General features: G+C 39.0%; 2 protein-coding genes and 1 non-coding gene across 7 annotated transcripts in view; 2 read left to right on the forward strand and 1 right to left on the reverse strand.

Moving 5' to 3' along the window:
• The window catches only part of MORC1 (MORC family CW-type zinc finger 1), a 357,937-nt gene extending 351,078 nt beyond the window's left edge, over positions 1–6,859 (forward strand). For 4 of the 5 annotated variants that reach the window (XM_059922175.1, XM_059922174.1, XM_059922176.1 and 1 more), the window contains 2 exons: positions 3,392–3,586; positions 6,659–6,859. In XM_059922175.1, coding sequence (XP_059778158.1) covers positions 3,392–3,586; positions 6,659–6,772 — 309 coding nt within the window. In that variant the 3' untranslated portion in view covers positions 6,773–6,859. The remainder of the gene's footprint in view (positions 1–3,391; positions 3,587–6,658) is intronic. The other variant, XM_059922178.1, reaches the window with a different exon arrangement.
• A 5,966-nt stretch (positions 6,860–12,825) lies between these two features.
• Positions 12,826–24,914, forward strand: part of GUCA1C (guanylate cyclase activator 1C) — a 31,277-nt gene continuing 19,188 nt past the window's right edge. The window contains 1 exon segment of the mRNA XM_059919992.1: positions 12,826–13,029. Within this exon segment, the coding sequence (XP_059775975.1) occupies positions 12,826–13,029 (204 nt within the window).
• LOC132365645 (U6 spliceosomal RNA) lies at positions 15,680–15,786 on the reverse strand. Its single transcript, XR_009503168.1, has one exon. It is a non-coding gene; the product is annotated as a U6 spliceosomal RNA (small nuclear RNA).

Genomic DNA, 24,914 nt, shown 5'->3' on the forward strand with positions numbered 1-24,914 from the left:
TAGCACTGAATTCCACCATTCTGTCTTCCAGGTTACTTATCTGTTCTTCTGCCCTAGTTATTCTGCTATTGATTCCTTCTAGTGTATTTTTCATTTCAGTTATTGTATTGTTCATCTCTGTTTTTTTGTTCTTTAATTCTCCTAGGTCTTTGTTAAACATTTCTTGCATCTTCTCGATCTTTGCCTCCATTCTTTTTCTGAGGTCCTGGATCATCTTCACTATCATTATTCTGAATTCTTTTTCTGGAAGGTTGCCTATCTCCATTTCATTTAGTTGTTTTTCTGGGGTTTTATCTTGTTCCTTCATCTGCAACATAGCCCTCTGCCTTTTCATCTTGTCTGTCTTTCTGTGAATGTGGTTTTTGTTCCACAGGCTGCAGGATTGTAGTTCTTCTGTATAAACATTCTTAATGTTTACTGTATTAACAGTGCAGTCTTTTGAACCTTTTAAAAAATTAATTATAGATACACAGCAAATTATAGAATTGTAGAGAGGTCCCATGTACCCTTCATCCAAGTTTTTCCAGATGCTTATGTCTTCCATAATTGTATACTTATAGTACAATATCAAAAGCAGGAAATTGAAATTGGTAAAATGTGTGTCTCGTTTTATCACGTGTGGATTTGTATGACCACCACCACTGTCCGGGTGGGAGCTCCCATTACCACAAAAATCTCCTTGTGCTATCCCTTTATAGTCACACTCCACACACGCAAACACCCCTAACCCCAGGCAACTGCTCACCTGTTCTCCATCTCTATAACTTTGTCATTTGAGGGATGTTATCGAAATGGAATCATACAGTAGGTGTCACTTTATGATTGGCTTTATTCACTCAGTGTAATGCCCTTCAGGTCCATTAAGTATATCAATCGTGTGTTTCTTTTTATTGCTGATGAGCAATACTGTTATTTTTCTAGGTAATGTTGTTATTTATATTTTATATTTTTAATTTTATTTGTTTGGGTTTGTTTTATTATTGTTGTTGCTCTTTATAAGAAAGTGTTTCCTGGCTATTGTTTAGGATGGCAAAAGCTATAAAATTCTGAAGTTCTGAAAACTAAGACTATAATTGGCTGCTGACATCTGAAATGTCCTTGACTCTGTCCTCATTATTCCAGCTGTGTTGAATTATTTACCCTACTCTACCTTCAGCCCGTGGGAGATCTCACTTCCTGGGTTTGACAGAAGCCTCCATGGGAAGCATCTTTGAAGCTTCTTGGAGGAGGTGGTTATTGCCTTAATTGTAAGCCATCAACTTCTTGTAGGTTGAATTGAGCATGTTCAAAAAAGGATGCCCCTCCAAGATCTCAGAATGTAGCCTGCATTTCAAGGCAGGATTGGCCCACGTGTTTGAAGTCCCTTTGCTGTGAATGCTGAACATCTGCTGTCCTAACTCTTCACTATTTAGTGCCATGTGGCAGGCATTGGAAATAGAGAGGTGTACAAAACCAATTTTTTTTTTACATTGAGGTTGCATTCCAGAGGGAAAGATAGATAACGAACACTTAAATAAAACATAAATAAACATACAATGTGATGTGCCATAAAATAATTGTGCAAGGCCAGGGGATAGACAGTGATGATGTGTTGGCGAAGGGGAGCCTATTTCAGATACAGAGAGCAAGGAATATCTGAGCCATGCTTTAATACTGGTTGAGGCCAAGAGTGAGCCTTGTGTATATCTGGTGCTGAATCTGCTGAACAAAGAAAGCAGCAAGGGCAAAGGGCCTGTGGCAGGAGGGAGCTTGATGTATACCTGGAAGGGCGAGGCCTAGAACTCAGGAAATGAGGTAAGAAGAGGCAGAGCCAGGTCAAGGATTTCAGAGTCTAATTCCTGTGCCCTCACACAAACATCCAGGCAGTGTAAGTCTCGAAAGAAATCTAAGATTTCTTTTCATGGCAATCTACAGATTTCACAATTAAGTCTCACCTTTAATACAACACATGATATATATGTGTGAATGTATGTGCGTATATATATAAACACACGCATATATGGCCATTGTTTACCACTGTGGAGTGATATTTGGGTCCCTGCTCCCAGATATTCCTCTCGGTTAATAGCACATGAATAGTATACATAATTGGAGGTAAATTAGTGATGTCAATCCAACTCAGATACCTTAAGTCAGGACTTTAATGCTCTTCTATTTAATGGAGACTCCACACCCGCCTCTCAACTCTTAATAATATCTGTGCCTTACTTGGGGCACAATACATTTCCTCCCATAAGATACAATATTTGCATACTTGTATTATCTCATTCTGTAGACAAGAAGCTTCTTGAGGGCAAAGACTAAATCTTACATATCTCTGCATCACCTATAATAAAATTCAGTGCCTCGAATTTAGGAAGTGGCTGGTGAATGTCTATTAAACAAAATTCAGTATACTTAGGGGGTTTTGTTTGTTTAAAGAATTTTATAGAAAAAGGAGAAATGTGTGAGGTCAATGAGTGCTTAACGGGGATGACGTGGCAGTGTTGGGGAAGGGCCTGCATGTATTAGTGAGTGTAGTGGAGGAGGATGAAGGGGGACAGGGTGGACCCAGAAGACAAACGAGGCTACCCTACAATTTTCCTGGCAACCCAGCATATTAGAATACAGAAATCTTCCTATTGCTGAAACATTCAAATGTTTATCAAAACAGGATTTGCCCTGTATCTCTTTCTCAGAATATCCCCTAGCCCTCTCAAAATGTTGATACAGGCAATTTATGTCATTTTGAAATTGAAACATTTGGCCACTCCATTACTTCTTTCTATTCTGTGAGTGTCTCAGGTGCAACACGAGCTCTTGGAAAATAACCAAGACTCTTGAATTAGCAAAGGTCACATGTGTTAGTGTATAACCGTACTCTTTACATCAGATTAGGGAACCCAAGGAGAGCGGCAGACTAGGAATTCCTCTTACTGTAGCTTCTGTGCTTTTCAGATGCTACAGACTTGAGTTATAAATCACACATTTAAAGTCCCAAGTGGCTGGACACTCTGTAGTCACCTATGAGTTACTGGTGCTGTGGCGAGTGGTCACAGGCACCTATCCCCTTTGTGCCTTGAAGAATATGGTAGCCCTGGTAGGAGAACAAATTCAAGCATTACTAGGTTTCTTCTTTATTCCAAAGCAAGGGTTTCTGAGCTAACCTTGGCGTGCCTCTTTATCTTATAGTTACTGGACTATTGTACATTTTTCCTTCTTTCTCTTCCTCTTCCATCAGATTGTTAGTTCCTTAAGGGATCAACATATCTTAAATGTAGACCACCCATAGTACATACATACAGAGTTGACACTTGGTACATATGTGTAGAATTGGAATATGATATTCTGCTATTAGGGAGGAAAGTAATATTTTAAAAATATACTAAAACTGTTTTTAAAACATTCCCAGATCCATAATGTTTACATGGTCCAATATGAAAAAAAACTAAAGAAAACCATGCAATCCATTATCTATGATACAAACAGAAGAGCAGTGGTTAATGAAGTATCCCTGGGACAATGTGAAAAAAAAAGAAAAATCACTGAAGACAAACTGAATAGTCTTCGTGTGAAACTGACAGTATTATTGCAGAAACTTCAGCTGGTAAGAAATGAAATTTTATTTGAGTAATAAGAACACACATTGTGTAGAGAGCGCTGGGCTAGCTTCCTCTCCTAATGTCATCCACTTATGACTTTGGATGAGTCACTTAACCGAGCCCTAACTCTCTCTTAATGGATATTGAAATCACAAATAAATGAACTTTGAAAGTATAAATTAGAACACTGTTTTAAAGGCCTATTATTTTTTCCCTTTAAAAAATCAGAATCTTTGCTTGTGCTGTTGGTATAGTTCGATCATGCTGTCTCCTCAGTAGCATATTTCCAGTAGGAAATTTTTTCTAATTTTTTCAGACAACAAAATATTTTAATTTTTATCCTAATACAGAGGTTAAAAATACAGACTCTTCTAATCTTAGGGGAGAGGTTAGAGAGATTGGAAAATATCATGTAAGTATGAATTACTGTTCTTCTTGTTTGTTTATATATTTGAATGCATAAAGAATTGGGCTTCTATGATAGATTGAGCCAGTGAAGAAAGACCCATCTTCTACTACAGCATATACAAATGCTGGGGAGAAAACATCAAAAATTAAAGTATATATATCCAATGTTGAAAAGTCTTTCTGTAGATGCTAGAAATAAATTGAGAAATCAACAGTGAGCCCAGGAACTATGTCTGTGTTTCTCAGCTTTCCTTGGGGTATAAACAAAGGTTGTTGAGTGGGACTCCTAGGAAAGCTCCCTAAGGAGGGGGTCAGAGAGCTCTCTGGGGGCCCGCAAGGGCAGGTCTGTGTCTGGAGCAACTTGGCATCATATACTCAGCACCCAGCACTTTGTGTTGCTTCCCCAGCACTGGTGATGGACACCTGGGCACTCTCTGGGCTGCCTCAAGACTAGCCTTTGGCTCAGTTTATTGTCATGGTAAACTGGAAGCTCCTTAGATATCCTCTAGCCTGCTTTAAAAAAGTATATGGAAATAGGGTCTGACAGGGAGAAAATTGTCTCAGGACCCACACAAAACTCAGACATAGGCCCTGAGTCTGGGACAGGAGACAGGTCCTTCCTGGGCCATGCAGGGAGAGGGGGCAGGAGCTGTCTCCCAGAGAGACCTGCCTGGAGGTCTGGAGGACGGCCTTGCCCATGAAGGGGGTCGCAGAGAGACAGACGAGGAAACTTGTGCATCAGTATTGAATATGATGAGCATGGACTTTGAAGCCGACTGTCTGGTTTTAAGTGTGAGAGTTCATTGCTCTTTCAAAAACTATGCATCTTTGGATTTTCTGGGATTTCTCTTATATAAAATACAAAATAAAAACACAGAAAGTATTTTTGATTAAGTATATAGCCAAAAGAGAAAATCCCTCTCTTCTTGGCTGGTCTAGGCAACAGTTAAAATGTTTCATTATTAAAATAAAAAGGATGATTAAAGCTAACCGTTTTCACATAATGGTAATTACATTTGTCCTTCTGTCAACAGTACTACCTAAGCCAATTTGTGAGAGTGGGATTTGAGTGGAGCTCCTTTGGGTTCTTGTGGCTGCAGAGGGTGACGAACGTTTTTGCATGTAAAAGGTCTGGTGGAGCCTCACACATGGTAGGGTTTCAGTGATGACTGTTGTTTCACTAACAAGAACAACTAGAGAGACCAAGGAAGTTCTTTATCATAGTAATGGAATACCACTGTCTATCAAGAAAGTTCATAAAAATTATTTGGTTCTCACAATAGCAAATCTGTTCAGCTAGCAAAAAAAAAAGAAAGAATAGTAGTTTACTCTTCCTTCTGTGTCAAACCCCTGGGTTCCCTCACAGTAGCCAGAGTAATTATACTAACTTAATTTGTTTTATTCACTAGTAAAGAGGTGAAGGGCTTTAGCCCACAGGATGTGAAATGTTTTATCCAGTATCATTGGAGAGGTACTCAAAAGGCTCCTGCCCAGATATGTTTACTCTCATCCCCCACTTGAAATTTACATTTTCAGTGCCTTTAATTGCCCGAGCAACTACCATGGAGTAGAGCAGACACATGAGATGCGGTGGACCTGGAACAGACGGTTGGGGCAGCACATGAAGAACCTGGGGACAGGATCAACCTGGAGTCCTAGCAGGAAGTCTAGTCTGCCGGGTAGAGGACAGGAGCCAAAGGATTAGACCAGACTGAACAGGCTGAGAGCGGTCGGTGTCAGAAAGGGTCCCACAGGGCATTCCTCAGGGTCAGTGAATATTTGGAAACCCTAGTGAATATCAGTATCATGGAAACCCAAACAGGGTCCTAGTTACAAAGCTGGGACTCAGTACAATTCAGGCTTGTTAGAAGACTGAGCAAATCTAGGGCAAAGGGAGCAAAGCAAAAACACATTTAATGGAACCAGATGAGGGATGGAGAAACTATGATAGTGCCAGACACTTATTGGAAACAATAATAACATTGGGATTATTTCTGAAAGGTCCTTCCTAAAAATTCTCCTATCCATCAGCGCAGTTGGAGAATGAGTTGATCCCATGGTTGGGCCTGAGGGAGTGAGACTTAGGTCAGTAAAGAGGGAGCATTTGTCCCGCTGTTCATGGATCAAGAAGCTCAAGGAAGGAGATCTTGAGATTACCCCAATAGAGAACTGAGGGAAAGAGAAAAGGGGACAGATCAGGGCAGCAAGCCAAAGGTTGTGGGAAAAGATGCTGCAGAGGAAAAAGGAGAAACAGAGAAGTCAGAATTTGCCTGCCCATCTGTTTTGCCTCTAAGGCTAAAAATTCATGACTTTTAAGATGGAAGATGAGAGCCTATAACAGAAAAATGAGATGAGGGCGGGGGCTTTAGGAATATGACAAGTAATTAAATAGAAGGGGAAACCCCCCCCCCAAAACACAGTTGAACTAATTTCCACTAACGAAGAAGAAGAAGAAGAAGAAAAAAAGAAGATTTAAGTTCCTAACCACTTGTGAGCATAAAATGAGATTAAATGCAAAAACATTTCAGAAGGTTAAAAGCATTATTCAAATGCAAACTGGGTTTTGTTGCTACATGAATCATAGGGAAGACTGGTCCAAGGCCACCCAGATTACAGGAATAAACCCTGTAGCTTCTTCCCCTCCTATGATTGTTGCTTCTCTTTTCCAGGGCGGTCCAGCAGGAGACCTGGAGCAGATTGACAGTTATTTAGAAGCTTTGCTTAAAGAAGATAATTTCCTTTTTCAGAATTTTAAAAAAAGTGACTGCAGGTACAGGACATAGTCTCCTTTCAGAAAAAATGGAAAGTACTTCTCAAAATTAAAAGAAAAGACATTCCATTTTTTAAAATGCGCATAAGAAAAAAAGAAGATTCTTTAAAAAAAAATCTCCTCTGCACTTGTTATTGTAAAGTTCATCTTGTTTAACAGTAAGAAAATTTTATGTTTTAGAAATGGAGACTGGTTTACAATTTGTATGTTTCCCAGTTCTATTCCCTAACTCTTCCTGTTCTTTCAGAAACCATTTCTAGAGTTCTCTAATTCCCGTGAGCTGCTAAGAAAGATGGAAATGTCATTTAGGCTTAAATTTTGTTTTCACTAAAAAGATTGTAAAAACTGGAAAACAATGGTTTGTAAGAGCCAAAGAACTACAGAATCACCTCCTTTTGAAACTTGAGTTGAAAAAGAAAGACATTATACCCCTTCTCCACTACAGCCAGTACTCAGTAAAGCAGATAATATACATCCCAAAAGAACTTTGAGATATATTTTATATGATAATTTTACTATTGAGTTATAGTAAAAGAACCAATCTTCTAAGCATAATATGAATACATATTACATATATGTAAGAATTGTGTTTTATATTTTCCTTGACAACTGTTTGTTTTATTTGTTTAGAAATGTCTGCAACTTTGGACAAAAGCAATAAAACATTTAATAGTTGTTTGTGTAATTGTATAATTTTATTTTTATGTACATGCACATAGTACAAAATTCAGAACATGTGAAATGGAATACAGTACAGTGAAAAGTCTTCATCCCGTTCTTGTCTTTAGTTACTTAATTACTCTTCTCAAGAGGCATGGTTTTACTAGTTACTTATGAATTCATCCAAAATCAGTCAATGTATATAAAACCATATAAATCATTATGTGGATATAAATATGGATGTAATAGCATCCAAAATATGCTTTTGTTTTTTTCCACTTAATATATCTTCAAGATCATTCCATATCAGGATCAGTATAGGTAGCGCTGTCTCATTATCTTTAAATTGCTCTTTATTATTCCATTCTATAGGTGTACCAAAATTTATTTTAGGTAAATATCCATCTTATGATGGACATTTACATTTTTCTTTTTTTTCTCTTTTATAAGGCTTTTGCTTTTCTTTCTTTTTTAAAAACTTTTTAAAAATTTATTAAGGTATAGTTGATTTACAGTGTTTTGTTAGTTTCTGGTGTACAGCAAAGTAATTCAGCTATACATATATATAATAGTTTGCATTTGCTAATACCAAACTCCCGATTCATCCCTCCCTCTCCCCCCCTCCCTCTTGGCAACCATAAGTCTGTTCTCTATGTCTGTGAGTCTGTTTCTGTTTCATAGGTAAGTTCATTTGTGTCATATTTTAGATTCCACGTATAAGTGATATTATATGGCACTTCTCTTTCTCTTTCTCACTTACGTTGCTTAGTATGATAATCTCTGAGTCCATCCATGTTGCTGCAAATGGCATTATTTCACTCTTTTTTATGGCTTTTTTCCCTTGTGTATATATGTACCACATCTTCTTTATCCATTCATCTGTTGATGGACACTTAGGTTGTTTCCATGTCTTGGCTATTGTAAATAATGCTGCTATGAACATTGGGGTGCATGTATCTTTTTGAATTATAGTTTTGTCTGGGTATATGTCCAGGAGTGGGATTGTTGGATCATATGGCAATTCTATTTTTAGTTTTTTGAGGAATCTCTATTCTGTTTTCCATAGTGGCTGCACCAATTTACATTCCCACCAACAATAGGAGGGTTCCCTTTTCTCCACACCCTCTCTAGCATTTGTTATTTGTAGACTTTTTAATGATGGCTGTTCTGACTGGTGTGAGGTGGTACCTCATTGTAGTTTTGATTTACATTTCTCTAATAATTAGTGATATTGAGCATCTTTTCATGTGCCTATTGGCCATCTGTATTTCTTCTTTGGAGAAATGTCTATTTAGGTCTTCTGCCCATTTTTTGATTGGATTGTTCGGTTTTTTGTTATTGAGTTGTATGAGCTGTTTATCTATTTTGGAAATTAAGCCCTCATTGGTCACATCATTTGCAAATAATTTCTCCCAGTCCGTAGGTTTCTTTTCATTTTGTTTATGGTTTCCTTTGCTGTGCAAAAGCTTATAAGTATGATTAGGTCCCATTTGTTTATTTTTGCTTTATTTCTATTGCCTTGGGAGACTGACCTAAGAAAACATTGATATGATTTATGTCAGAGAATATTTTGCCTATGTTCTCTTCTAGGAGTTTTGTTGTATCATGTCTTATATTTAAGTCTTTAAGCCATTTTGAATTTATTTTTGTGTATGATGTGAGGGTATGTTCTAACTGCATTGATTGACATGCAGCTGTCCAGCCTTCCCAACACCACTTGCTGAAGAGACTGTCTTTTCTCCATTGTATATTCTTGCCTCCTTTGTCAAAGATTAATTGACTGTAGGTGTTTGGGTTTACTTCTGGGCTCTCTATTCTGTTCTGTTGATCCATATGTCTGTTTCTGTGCCAATACCATGCTGTTGTGATTACTGTAGCTTTGTAGTATTGTCTGAAGTCTGGGAGGGTTATGCCTCCTGCTTTGTTCTTTTTCCTCAGGATTTCTTTGCCAATTCTGGGTCTTTTATGGTTCCACATAAATTGTAGGATTATTCTAGTTCTGTGAAAAATGTGATGGGTAATTTGATAGGGATCACATTAAGTCTGTAGATTGCTTTGGGTAGTGTGGCCATTTTAACAATGTTAATTCTTCCAATCCAAGTGCATGGAATATCTTTCCATTTCTTTGAATCATCTTCAGTTTCCTTTATTAATGTTTTAGAGTTCTCAGCATATAAGTCTTTTGGTCAGGATTATTCCTAAATAATTTTTTTTTTGATGCAATTTTAAAAGGGATTGTTCTTTTACATTCCCTTTCTGATATTTCATTGTTAGTGTTCTTTTTTTTTTTCATGTTTACATGTTCTCATCCTTTTGGATTTACATGCACACAACAGTGAACATTCTTGTAAATAATGTTCATTTCACACATATGCAATTATACTTGTTAAATAAACTTCAGAAGATGCATTGCTGGGTCAAAGGGTACATACAGATATTATTAATAGATATTGCCTAATAACAGTTCATAAAAATTGTATTAATAAACACCCTCCAGCAATATATTAATGTCTGTTTCTCACACCTTCACCTACCCCATGAATTATCAAGCTTTCTTAAGTCATTGATCAAATAGGTGAAAAGTGGTATATACTTGTAGCTTTAATGTATATTTCTTATGAGTAAGACTGAGCACATTTTCATGTTTAAAATTCTTTTGAATTTTCAGATTTGGCCTTTGTTCATTTTTCAACTTGGTTATATTTTCCTACTAATTTATAGGAACTATTTTCATATTAGGGAAATAATCTTTTTTATATGATGTGTGTCACAAATGTTTTCTCATAATTTTTCATTTTTTAATGTTTTTATTATGTTTTGAGCCATGTGAGATTTTCAAAAATGTTTGCTTTAATTTCCTTTCATTTATGGCTTCTGGGTTTTTTAGTCATATTTAGAGAGTACTTTCCAATGCTAATATTCTAAAGAAATTTTACATTGTTTTCTCTAATGATTTTGATAATCATATTGCTAAATCTTTGATTCATCTAGAATTTATTTTGCTGTAAGGAGTAAGTTAGAGATCTGACTTTGTTGTATGTGTGTGTTTCCACAATAATGTCCCAGAATTATCAGTTGAATAATCAATCTTTTCCCCAATGATCTGCAATACCACCTTATTGCATGTTAAATTCCTATTTGTATTTGCACTGAGTTCTAAAACACAAAAAAATCTCTATTTTTTCCCATTGATTGTCTCATCTTTTCTCTTGTTGGGTCCATGTTGCTTTGGTAGGGCTAGCTAATAATTTTATTTTTCGAAAATTTCCTCTGTATCTTTGTGTGTGTAATTCTTATTCAAACTTAGAATTAGGTTTCAATTCACTACCTATCCCTCAAATTTTATTTGTACTTTGTTGGGTTTGTGGTTAGGGAGAATTGCATATATATGTATATATATAAGTCTTTCTACCCAAGACCAAAATATGCCTTTCTATATGTCCAGGTCTTCATTACTGACCTATATTAGTATTTAAAATTTTTCTTCAAATATATCTAGTATATTATAGTTATATTTTTTGTAATTAATTAGATTTATTCTATGACCTATTAAAAATGAATCTTTTTTCCCATTATCTTATGACTGGTTAATGTTTTATATAGCAAGATTTCTGATTTTGAGATATAAATATTGTATCCAGTGTAAGAATACTCTTTATTTCAAGTAATCATTATGCAGTTTTTTTTAAAGCATAATTTATATGATCAAACAGTTTCTGGATCTCAGGTTCTTGCATTGTTGATCTATACAAAGTTTTCCTTCCACAGGGGATTTTCTTGGCCCCTTAAAAGCTTTCATTATCTTCCTCTGCCAACATCAGTATCCATTCTTCCTTTAATCTAAAAATTGGTGATTAATGAATGTTAATGGCGATAAGAAGTCAATGCCTCTGAGCATTCTTCTGGCAGACATTTAGAAAGAGTCTGAAGGGGGACTTCCTCAGAGAATGGTTTTTGAAGATTTTTACAGGATGTTCCTCATATTTCCTAACGGAATATTCCCAAGGGCTGAGTCCTCATTATCTCATCTTCTCTCTTTTTACTCTGCATAAGAAATCTCATCTACTCTAATGGTTTCAAGTAATACTTCCAAATGAATAAGTTCTAAATTTCTATGACCTGATTGAACACTTCATTTAAATCTAGTTACGAAATAGAAATTTTCTATTGAAAGTCTATATTGGTATGTTTGACAGAAAATTAATCATAACCTCTCCGCTTCCTGTCAAGGCAGTTCATTTAGGCCCCAGTGGCGCCAGTTCTTGGAGGATCTGGGGTTTTAAACAGGTAATCAGTTAGGACTAAGGAATGGGGACTAAAGTAGTAACTAGACTTATGAACTGAGTCAACATGGGAATCGGGGTCGGGGGGGAAGTGGAGTAAGTTTAGGGGAGGAGAGCCATGTTGGGACCAGATGACTCCAGGAGGAAATAATATAATTCTGTTGCTCCTAAGTATGGTTGGTAGCAAAATGGCTTGGGGACCACACGGGGCAATTCATTTCCATTATTAGACCATGGATACAGTTCTTAGGCCCATTGGATCAGCTCTGAAGTCCACTGGCAATTTGGGCTTGGCTGGGACCAGATAAGCTCAGGAACTAGAGTGGGATAAAACCAACAGGCAGAGGGTATGGCTAGATGCAGGTTTGAGAGACAAAAGACAAGATCAGAAAGCGGGGGTGGGGCGGGTGGGTGCGGGCAGTGGCAGGTACAATGCCGGAAGACACAGCCCCATATCTTCCTTTATCTGCAGTCCACAATTTACAGCCTACTACATCTACAACTCTTCTAACTACTTATTATCTGGTTATCTCTGCTTATTTCCCTCTCATACATAGAATTCCTTTAACAATACTCAGAATGTTTAATTTTTCCGTGGCTTAAAAAAATGTTCATCTAAATTTATCTTCACAATATTCAGATGTGAGAAGGCAGATACTCTTGATACTATTTTACAGATGGGAAACTGAGACATAACCGAAGTAACAGTTCAATGTAGTTAATAAGTGGTAAACAAAGCCTAGAACCCAGACTTTCTGATTGCAACTCTAAGTTCCTTCCATTAAACCCCACTGTACCACTCAATAATGTAGGCGTAACTTATGGCTAACGATATGGCAAGGGTTACCCTCTAAAATACTGTCTCTGTCCTTTACAGAAAACTCTCTCTCTGAATGGCAGTAAGCAACAATCCCATCAGCTAGTAAGTGACCTTGGTCTTAAAATTGTACAGGTGAATTAATCTCACTGGCTTTCTATTCTTATTTAGCCTATAGCCGTAAGAGGTTTAGAGTAGTTTCTAAGTGCATATGTTAACCTCAAGTTTTAGTGAAGACTGAGGGACTAAATCCAGAAAGACCTTACATGAAAACAGCCGGAGAAAACCTGTAGACCGTGAATCAGGATGGGGAATAGCGAATCTATAGCTGGTGGTGAGACAGCACCTCCTGCTAAAGAGACCCGTGTGTGGTACAGAAAACTTAAAATGCAATATCCATCCGGTCTGCAAACACCGTGTGAGTTTAAGACATGCTTGCGTCTGCAAGGTCTGAATCAAAAAGCCAGTCAACATGTTGATCAAATCTGTAATACCGTTGACAAGAACAAAGTAAGAACTTTTACTTATCATTTGGCTATGATTCTCCATTTCCCTCTTTCTTCAATATAAAATAGCCTAAGGTAAAATGTGTGTGTTCCACTGAATGGGGAGGTCTTCAGAGAACCCACAGCTTGTAGGTGAGTCATTAAACACATTTAGCACTGCCAGCATGAAAATAATTGCGAACTAGCCTCTCTGCCCTTGGAAATGTTCTGCATGTAGGGAGTTATTTTAAAACCAAATTAAATCTTGGCGTGGAATTCTAATGCTATCCTTTAAACAAATCTAATAAGTGCAGATTGATTTACAAAGACTGTTTTCAAAGTATTTAATGCATTGGTGACATTTTATAGAAAAGCAAATTACAGGAATCTGCTTTTAAAAGTGTGATTGCATCTAGATTGGCAGATAAATCAATACAAATTAGCCAACATGTTGTTCATACTCATAACAAAAGTTAGAATGCTTCATAATCCTTTTCTTTTTTTCATATCTGACCAATTTATTTTGGGGAAAAACAAAATAATTTACAGTTTTAAATTCAGATAAATATTAGTTTCTAAAGATTGTTACTCAACTGTTGTCTTGAATTTACTCATTCCTGAGCTGCAGCACATTTAATTTCATGTCTTAAAAAAATATAAAATTGAGAAAAGAAAATATGGAATAGAAAAAAATAAGACAAAAAAGTGACAATCTGAAATACTAGGCTAAGTTCTTCCTGTCTGCTTTTCCTTGTACATTTCAGTTGTTTTACCTGTGGATTTGTATATTTCAAAATGTGCTGATGCCCTCTAGAATAAAAGGGAAGGGGAAATACTACTGGTAGAAAAATAGATGACTTTAGAAGGCTGTGCATGATAATAGAAGATAAAGAAGGGATAATTAATTCAGTACAGTTAAAACAACTGGCTGTCCATTAGGATGTATGGAATCTAATACAGCCTTTTGAGCCCTTAAGCCAAAAAAACCAGATGACTTAAAAGGAGGTAACAGCCAGGATGTGGGGAAAATTAAACCTATGCAAAATTAACAGCTATTTTAATCCTTGTAGCAATGTCAGGAACGTTTCTTTTAGGACATTATTGTCCTTTGTTCTTTGTTTTCAAATATGAATTAAGGACTGCCTGCTTATCATGACTGTTTCCCTCCTCATAAATTTTTACTTAGTGTAGCTGCAAGCAAACCTGGCTCTGCCCCTGAGGAGCTTACAAATCAGTAGGAAAATGAGGCAGATTCTGATTTTGTTTTAACTCTGAAAAAGGTTTTGGATATGCTATAGACCGAATATTTATGTTCCCCTCTCAAATCATATGTTGAAATCCAAACCCCAATATGATATTTGGAGGTGGGGGGTCTTGGGGGGGTGGTTAGGTCATGAGGGCAGAGCATTCATGAATGGGATCAGTGCCCTTATAAGGAGTTCCCAGAGAGCTCCCTTGCCCCTTCCTCCATGTGAGGACACAGTGAGAAGACTGTTGTCTATGGGAAATGCGTTGTCTATGGGCCCAGGAAATGGGCCCTCACCAGACACTGAATCTGCCTATGCCTTTGATCTTGGACTTCCCAGACTAAGAAATGTGAGAAATAAATGTGTTTATACCTTCCAGTCTATGGTATTTTTGTTGTAGCAGCCTGGACTAAACAGGACGACCCTGTGTGCACACTGGCATGTTGTCTCTCTTTGTCTCTGCCTGTGTACGTATCTCTCAGCTCTCTCTCCCTCTCTGTCATTCTCTATGTCTCACTCATGTGGCAGCTGCTGACCCACTGTGCCTGCTGTGAGCGTCCCAATTTCACAGTGGAAGTCTGTTGCTCTAGACAGCAGCTTCTCAGGCTCTGATGGTGGTATTCCTGAGAGTTTAGAAGATGAACTATCAAGTTCTTTAGTTATTCCCCAAAGGTGTTGATGTCATGTCCCAGGCCAGCAATTTTGTTCTTAGTCCAATGTTTGTGGAAGCACTGTGGGTGTCAGTGGTTCATATGCAAGAACAGGAACATGCCGTCGAGGAAGCAGGCACAGACAGTGTCCAGAGTGTCCGGGGCCTGTGTGCCATTGGAGTGAGAATCCTCTGACAGTCATGGGATGGCCAAACCCATCTCAGGAGCTCAACTGAAATGACTTGGAAGTTCTGCTCTTTATGATTTGTCATAGAGATTTCATGTTTGCTTAGGAAGCAAGTAAACCTAGGCAGGCAGTGATGACTGATGCCACGAAAGGTGTGGAGATCTCAACATAAAATCAGGTCGTAAAATGAGAAGAGTAAGGATTGTTCATTATCAAGTGATAGCGAGAAATGATATGCAGTTATGCATAGGAAAACAAAAAAGCCACATGTTTAATTAGATCAATAAAACTATCAGCTGTCCAGAAACCTGGAGGATTTACTCTTTCTAAGAAGCTCCTCTGCAGTTTTACTATTCTGGATAGACATCATTCTAAAACACTTTCCTGCTTCCTCAAAGTGCTGGTAAAACATTTTCTTGATATTAGAGTCATTATTATGAACATTGGTTATTTCACTTATGAAATGCCAAGAAGCACCTATGCCTATTGAAGTTGCTGGAGCTAAGTTCCCTGATGTCAAAAACCCTGAAAGTATGCACTTTTTTTGTGTGTGTGTGAATAATATTTTATTTAGTCATTTTTGTTTACAACAAAAATATGGAACGCTTCACGAATTTGCGTGTCATCCTTGCACAGGGGCCATGCTAATCTTCTCTGTATCGTTCCAATTTTAGTATATGTGCTGCCGAAGCGAGCACAAAGTATGCACTTTTGTTGTGTTTGCTCTTACTGTTTTTCTGTCCCTTTCCCTGCTGTCAAACACACTTTACCCAGCTTTCTGATTGTTATAATACTAAAAAGCTTCCAATCTCTTTCTACTCTGCCATTGCTAAGTGGCTTGGGCTTGTACTCAAGTTAACCAAGACTATTAGAAAAGTGCTTAAAGTAAATAGATTCCAAAATTTAGAGTATAAAGTTTATAACTATTCCTTTGGCTAATCACACACATTTGCAGCCTGCTCTTTGGCACTCAGTAAAAAGTTAAGGCTTTCTGAGTGCTTGTGATGTACCTACCTCTGTTCTAGGCACAGTACATAGACTAACACACTCAACATAATGATAATAACACCTGCTTTACAGTAGTGGCCATGATGTTAGCACCCCGGACCTCCAGGGAAGGTAATTGACCAGGGTCCCAGGTGCATCGCTTTGCAATCCATCACTGCAGTTGAGCTGAGTCTGTGCCCAGGTTTAGAATACGACCAGTGATTGAGTGCAGCAGAAATAATAAGGTCAGCCCATTCCTAAGACAAGGGGACTCCTCTGTCAGCTGGCTTTGGCTCAAGGATTCCCTGGCGGCTTTGTTGAACCATAAGTTTCAGGAGTGTCAAGGACACTTCCACCCAACCTTCTCTTGCTCTCTTCACCTGGATCAGATTAGCATCCTGGTCTGGCAGCTCGTTCAACCTTCCCTGACTTCCTTCTTGTTTCCTTCCACACAGTGTTTTTCCAAATAAAATCCTTAAATTGGGATTGATAGGTCTAATATCCTGTGAGTGAGAGTCACGGAAAAACAGCCCAGAGAAAATGTAAGATGACATAACAAACCAGAAAAATCAGACACTATCAGACACATGTTTCACAAGGGCCTGGCACAATCAAAAATAGAGATCAACCTACAGCATATGCTGAGAAATTTTGTAATTTTCATAAAAGGGGGGAAAATGGAAATCAAATTAGCATTGAGCTTCTTAACACCTACACCGGAGACTAGAAGTAAATGGAGAAAAGCTTCCAAAATTTTGAGGGGGAAGGTATGAGGCCAAATCAAATGTGGGGGGGGGGGAAAGATATTCAAGGACTGAAAAGTTTTACTTCACATTTATTTTTTATTAGGAAGCTACTGGAGCAGGTGCTCCAGCAAAATGAGGGACTAGATCAACAAAGAGGGAGAAAATGAATCCAACATAGGAAAACAGATGTGGGCAGTCCAGGGTCATGGAGAAGGGCAGTGCAGATCAACAGCTATGCAGAAAGCCCAATGTGCTTCTCCTCCCGATTGAAAGGAAGAAGGGGGACTCAGGGAGGAAAACCTGAAGAAATGACATTGATGGATTATCTACTATGTTTAAGGATTTCAAAAACAGTATTAATTCATTAACTGATATTTAACCAATCTGATGTGGTACATTGGAAAAAAGTTATAAGGCTAATAAGCACAAAGAAAACTATTGAATAGATTTAGAATGAAGCAATTACCTTCTTTTATTATGAAAATTTTACACCTATTCTAAGTAGAATAATGTAGTAATCTTGCATAGACCCATCATCCATCTTCAACAGTTACCAAATTTTATCACTTTGTTTCATCTGTCCTCCTGTATTTTTCCCAGGGTTTTTTGAAAGAAAAAAAATTACTCAAACATTGCGGGATTTCACCTGCAAATACTTCATTATTCACCTGTTACCAATAAGGACACTTTTTAGGCATAACTACTATGCCATTATCATACATGGCAAAGACAACAATAATTCCTAATGTCATCTAATACCTGGTCTATGGGCAAATTTTCCTGATTGTCTCAAGCATACTTTTTAATTTTTCCTTGATTTGAGTTTGCATCCAAACAAGGTCCATACATGAAAACAGGGGGTTATGACTTTTAAGTCTGATTTTTCTATAATAGTAGTTTCCTACCTCCCTGCTCCATTTATGCTATTGAGTTAGTAGGAAAAGTGAGTCATTGATTCTGTAGAATACCCTACATTCTAGATTTAGTTGGTTGCTTTCTTGTGTCATCTAATTTGCTTTCTATTCTTCATATTACCCATAAACTGGTATTTAGCTGTTGAAGCTTAAATAGATTCAGATTCATTTGTTTGGTAAGAATACTTCATAAGCACATAATTACTGGTTGCCTCACTTTTTGTGGATTGTCCGTTAACTTCAGGAGGTGTCAGCACGATGAGGCAATTATTAACTCCATGTAAAATAAGGAAGTCAATAATTTTGGTATACCAATGAGCTATGCAGAGAACAAAATTTACCAGAGTTGTTAAAATCAAACTCCTGACTTTTAGATTCATCTACAATTGTGAAAGTATGCAGGAGGAACAGTGGTATGCTGCGAAATGTGTAACAACTAGTTTTCTGGGGGGAAATAGCCCTGGTAACCTTTGCTGGTTTCCATGGCATAAATACTCCCACCATGGCCAATTCCAAGCTAACAATCATTTAATACTTGACTTGCAAATTTTCTGAAAATTTAACAGTTAGCTCCTATCAGCAGGTAGAATAAGCTCCAGCACACCACTGGGATGTGTATAGGGGCCGTAGAGTTAAATACTTGTCACTTGCTATAACAGGAAGTAAATAAAGTCTAAAATTGATAAATCAAGACATAAGCAGAATAAGCATCTCAATTGCAAACATGTAAATAAAAGAAAAAATAGCCCCAAAGTTCAAAGTTTTAAATTATAAGACTTTTAGTTTAATTTTAGATATGTATGTGTATGATGTACATGATAAAAAATTAAAACTGATTTTTAAAAATTTTATAACAAAAAAGAAATGGAAAAAATGATGGTAACACGCAAGATATTAGCAAATCTTTGTAGGTGAGGTCAGTGATGGAAGTGGCTCTCCTCAAAAAAAAAAAGGTCTGTCTCTGTGCAAGGAACAACATAGATTCCTTCATTTCTACAACTAGGAATTGTCCATTCCATTATGGAAATCCTATGGACTTGAAGCTGAGGGTCTAGCCTGGCCCAAACTTGGTAGTGAGTAACCTCGTCAAAACATGAAGTCTCCATTAAAAAGTACAACACGATGTTTTCTAGATTCCACATATATGCGTTAACGTATGATATTTGTTTTTCTCTTTCTGACTTTCTTTGCATGGATACCAAGAGGGGAAGGGGGGGGGTGGGATTGATTGGGAGATTCGGATTGACATATATACACTACTATGCATAAAATAGATAACTAATGAGAACCTACTGTGTAGCACAGGGAACTCTACTCAGTGCTCTGTGGTGACCTAAATGGGAAGGAAATCCAAAAAACAGAGGATATATGTATACGTATAGCTGATTCACTTTGCTGTACAGCAGAAACTAACACAACATTGTAAAGCAACTATACTCCAATTTAAAAAAAAAACAACTGAAAAAAAAAGTACAACACGATGAAAGCGTGTGGCTCTCGTGGCCAGTATTAAACCCACACAGGGTGAGACCGTGGGACTTGAAGTTAAGTGGGCTCCAAGGACTGACCAGGGCCACCTCCTCCCCCCACATTTATGCCATTGATTTGCTAGGGAAAATGAGTCATTGCCTAATGACTCACTGCCAAAGCAGAAGCTGATGAAAGGCTGAGGAGCATTTGAGCTGGGTCTGGGCCAGCGCCAATATTCCAAAAACAAGAAACACTGTGAAATTGTAGATGTTGTTGCTGGACACTGGTTCCTAAAAGGCAGTGAAAGTGGACATGGGCTGCACTGTTCTCACCTAAGTATCCACATGCTTCACCTAGAGATGGATGCAAAACGCCCAGTTCCCTGGAAACTACTTCCTATACTAGACATGACCCTGCGCCCTGGGCTCTATGCGTCCAGAGTGCATGACACTGAACTTACTTCTGCTGAAGTTCGGGCAGAGCCTGGCAATGAAGGAGCACCTAGCACTGCTCTTCGTCCTGTACTCCTTGCATTCCAGCCACACTGCTTTCTTCACGCTACACCTGCAGTTTGCCCTTCTTCGGTGTCTCTTTTTTCTTTTTAAAAGCAAGTGGTACATGAATTCATCCTCATGAAACAGCAGTGCAGAAACTGAATAATAAAAATGAAGAATTAATCATCCCCTTTAAATCCCGCATGCTTCCGCAGACTACGCACCTAGCACAGTGGCATAAAGTGGATGTTGAACAAATATATACTGAGTCATTAAATAAAATAATAAGGGAAGTAACAACTCCAGTACCCTATCTTTTATACATGGACTTCTTTCCTTTCCATTCCTCTCTCTCTCCTTCACTCCCCCTTTTCCCCATATTTATACCAAGGAAGGCTACCGTGTCTTCCAAATTTTAACCTAGTGCCCAACTGGAGTGATTATCTCAAGGGAAATTTTAAAATGTATTTTTTATTTGTGCAGCTGGTAAGAATTTCAGCTCACACACTCAGGCATTTTAAAAATGTAACTTTTGTTTTTCATAATAAAATTAATTTATGTTTTGAGTCCCCATTTTACCAAGGAGATTTCTCCCTCCACTTACCAGGGTTGCATATAAACCCCACGGGTGCATCTAAAACTCAGGGTATTAACACAGGTCAGAGGAGCATCTGTCCACACTGGTATTCACTGAGACAGAATCTCTCCTCATCTCCTGCTTCACTTAGACGGCTGCTGTCTCCGCACAGCTAGGCCTCCTGAGTCAGATTCTCTCTTAGTTACTTTATACTCCTAGGCTTGGAAGCCTGTTAGGCTGGCTCAGGGTTGTCTGATTAGATACTCCTTACAGACTTTCCTCGCAAGCTATGTCAGGTTCAGGGGAACTTGGTGAGTTTCTACCCAGTAAATCACAAGTGCTTCTGCTCTTACATCTGCCAGCCACACCTGGTGTGTCTCCCCCCCTCGCCGCCCCCCCCCGCCCCTGCCTCCAACTAGTCTTGACCCTCACAGAGCAGTGCCCCTAACCCACTGTCTTGTAATTCTCTTTTCCTTCCCTGTTCCACACTTCCCCAGCCTATGGAATTTTTATCTAGCTTGAGAGTAGCCAGGAGAAACTGGCTCTAATGATGTGTTCTTCCAAATCTTTTGTTTGTGGCATAAACTTTATGCTCTGAATCCCAAATGGCTTAAACTATTGAAACTCAAGAGCTAAGAATGAACTCTCGATTTCTGCTTTTCTGTTACAATGACTTATCTCTCAGGCAATGAATGTCTTTACTGAATGTGGGAGGGCTGGATGATAGAAGGGATTACCAGGAGCAAAGTCACATCCTTAATACACAATATTATTACCCCACTGCATTTGCAAAAATTTACTGAGCTCCTGGGAGGCATGGTGGAAGGAAGGTAGGCACAAAGATGATATAGGAATTGATCCCTGTCCTCAAAGGAGATTACAATCTAGTGAGATAACAAGTGCATCCTCAAAAAATAAAAGTTAGTAAATGAAGAGTCAAAGATTGGAAGAGGGAAAAGCATTGTACTGACTCTTTAGCTTCAAGGTTCCAGATGAGTCTTGGGTATTATAGGGCTGCTTTTAAAACCTGCCCAGTATTGTGAGTAATGGTCCAGCCTATTCCTAGACAGGCAAACTGGATGGAAGGGCCAGGGGAACTCTTCAATCCCATCCCAGCAGGGCAGGTAATAGCAGAAAAATCACACTCAAATTTTGAAGGGGTGTGGGGATGGGGGTGAGCAGGTAGGTAGAAGATATGATTTTCTGTGCCCCCAAAGAGTTTTCAGTCTAGTGGATAAAAGTCATGTCGAGATTAAATGCCTTAAGAAGAAAATAAGGCAGTATAATATAACAAACTATAGCAGGGCTGTGCTATTCAAGGTACATCTACTGGGATCAGAAGATGCAATGAAAACTAAGTTGCCGAGTTAGGAAAGGCTTTCTGGAGAAGTTGAGGTATTTTGAGATCTTGAAAGAAGTGAAGAGATTGAATTATCACTAAGAAAAGCTAACAGTTGCTGAACATTTCTATACCAGTCATTGTCTTAAACACTTTACACTTATTATCTTATAGAATCCTCAACAATAATGTAAAAGTAGGTACTATTTTTATCATTCCCATTTTACAGATGAGGACACTGAGGCACAGAGAGGTTAAGTAACTTGCCTAAAACTACACAGCAGAATTGGGATGCTGGCAGTCTGACTCCAGGGGCTTCACCCTAAATTGCTATGGTATTCCACCTTTAACAAAATAGTTGAGTATTTCAACAAAGAGAACAGCTCAAATTAAAGTACAAGGTAGGAGAGAGAAGGGTCAGTGTGGACCTAACTAAGGCAGAGGGTTACTGCTAGAGCATAACTTGGAGGCACACACTCTAGGTGCCTCACCTATATCTTTTGCTCCATGCAGACAACCAGTCTGTTGCTGGGGCTACATTTATTCTTACATTGTGGCTGAGAAATGAGGCACTCAAAGAACCGAGATGCCAGGAGTGACTTGCCTGGAGAATCTCAAAGCAGAAAACCAGCCCTCGGTCCCTCTGGCTCCTGATCCACATTCTTGCTGCTGTAATAGGTGTGAAGGTCAATGCACAACCCTCAGGGCCACACGTAGGCATCTGGGGATGAAACCGTGGGTTAAATCCATTTCACCTGCCTTCACTAATCAAGGTCATTTTAAGATTTGCATGTCCTCCAAGCTGCACGTAGCCTAAATAATAAGATGTTTGCCCGATTTTTTGTCCAGAAACTTGGAGTCAGCTGTGCCTAGTTCGAGCTGAGCCGATTAAGATGAGATAGGACCACCGACCATCCAACTGGGCATGCGCGGGTGTCGCTCAGTGACCTTAACGTGCAGAGGCCCGTAGCCTAGTTACGCCTGCGCAGAATGTTGATTACCGCACCTTTTCCCAATCACCTTTCCCCACCTCTCCATGCTCCGCATGCCTCAGACCACCCAGCTGCTTCATTCCTCATCCCATAAATACCCCCGCCCGCCCCTTGCCTTCTGGGGGGAAGATTTGAGTTCTGTTTTTCTGTCTCTTCGTCTGGCTGCCTTGCCGCAAATATATAACTCTTTGTCTCAAATCTCGGTATTTCAGCATCGTGGCTTGCTGTGCTCAGGGCTAAACAAACCGTAACTGGTGCTCTCCAAACAGTGCCATTGACAGCTCTTAAACTGAATCCAGGGTTCTCTAAGAGTAATCTTTGGTTAGGTATGTACCTGCAGGAGGGCAGGGATGAGGCCATTTCTAACAGGCAGAAGTGGGTTAACAAGTCTGATTACCGGTACAGAAGAAATGGTGGGGGGAAAATGGACCTAAAAGACTTGTCAGAAGCTTTGGCTCCTACTCTGAGGGCTTACAAGGGAGGTAGAATAGTTTCTCTAAATTTGTGGCTTTGGAACTCAAATTCTTACCGAGTCCCAGCTCGTACCACGTGCCCGCTGCACGGCAGGCCAGTAAGTCAGGAGATAGTGTTGGGGCCAGAAAAGAGACTTTTCGGAAAGCCAGCAGACCAAGAAGATGGCGGGCTAACGTCCTAAAGAGCTATCCTAATTCGGGGTAGAATTCAGGTCTCTCTTCTGCTAAGGAAAAAGCGGGATTGCAGACTTCTTAGAGCCGCTTGGCCTTGAAGGAAAGCATCACATTTCTTCCTCTGCTTGCTCAGGTGGGCTGGATCACAGAGCTCCAGCAAAAAATTCAAGTAGTTAGCAGTTACTTTTACTTTACCACTCTTATCTCTGCTTATTCGAAAGGTTTCTAGGCTAAAAGTGAATTTATCTACAAGTAATGTCCGTAACTAACCCAGGACTACGGGATGGGAACTTTCTTAAGGGAACTTAATGAGCTATTCGGGCATAAGATACATTTCTTTCTGTAACGCTTAACTTCTGACGTGTAGGGCTAAAGTAGTAAAATACATAGGCTAAAGAATGAGGGAAACAGTTTCAATGTGGCGTTAGTTCTGTTCTTTCTGTTACAAAACCATAAATAGAGCGGTGGTTTGAGCCAGAAAACATTGTCAACAAGGATACATTGGAACGCTAGGATAAAACAAAACCGCCAACACAAATTCTCAGATTAAATTAGCGACCTCAGACAAATCCTGGGAATCAAGCGTGAGGGAATGGTGAGGAATTTTTAGAAACATGGGTGATTAACCTGTTTACAGAAAGAAAAGTGAGGAGAAGGGCAAGCTGTGGGATTTAATGATGACTACAGTGTGATAGTTTACTCATAATATGTACACAAATCAAATCTTTTCTTTAATATATCAGAAGTCCTTGCTCTTTTTAAGGAGCCCTTCTGAGAACCTCTTAAATCACCGGCCGGTCACGGTAGGGCCAGTGGGGGCAGTACCTCGGGAAGAGTGGGATTGCTGGGCTCCTGGCCCAGCTCTGACCCCTACTGCTGTGTATAATTGTGGACAAGGCTCGTGACGTCTTTGTGTCAAAGTCTTCAATCCCAAAACTGAGGCAAAACCTATACTGCCTACATTATCACTGAGCTCATGTGAAATAATGTTGGAGAAAACTTTGAAGATATTTGTAATAAACAACCCACAAAGGGAGGGGATGTTTATCTGTAAAATGCAGGTAACACTGACCTCAGGCCCCCAACAGAGATTAACGCTCCTTGTTATCAGCTCCAGTTATACTTCCAAACGCCAAGATGTGCCTACACGTGCAGGGGTTGCTTTCCTGCAATTTCTTGTCTTTTATTGATCTGAGTGCATCAGACATTCACCTTGCTGGTTGGGGCAACACTGGCCCTGTGTGATGGTTGCCAGTCACAGAATGAAATTAATTACATGGGAATCATCTTAAGAGTTTTGACTGTCTCCTTAATCTAACCCAGGACACCTGAAAGGGAGCCCCAGCTCTACTTGACATTCAGAAGTGACCTTTGGTTACTTGGTTTCTTAGCTTCTCTTTGTGTGAGAGCCATTAAAAATTGCAGTAGGCAACCTGGCTTTTTAACTTGTGTCATAATTGCTGCTAATCATTAACCCCCTGGCTTCCCTGCAGCCTGTAATACTGTATCTGGTTGTCTGGCCTACAAGGTGACTGCAATTACTGCTGCTATTCACAGGACACATTTCCTGGAAACAAATGACCATCTATTCTATTGTAAACAACTAGGCCAAAATCTCTTAATTAAGGGTAAAGACCAAGGCTACTAACTTCAGAACTCC

Source organism: Balaenoptera ricei, chromosome 4, assembly GCF_028023285.1.
Source record: "Balaenoptera ricei isolate mBalRic1 chromosome 4, mBalRic1.hap2, whole genome shotgun sequence".
NCBI classification, from domain to species: Eukaryota; Metazoa; Chordata; class Mammalia; order Artiodactyla; family Balaenopteridae; genus Balaenoptera; species Balaenoptera ricei.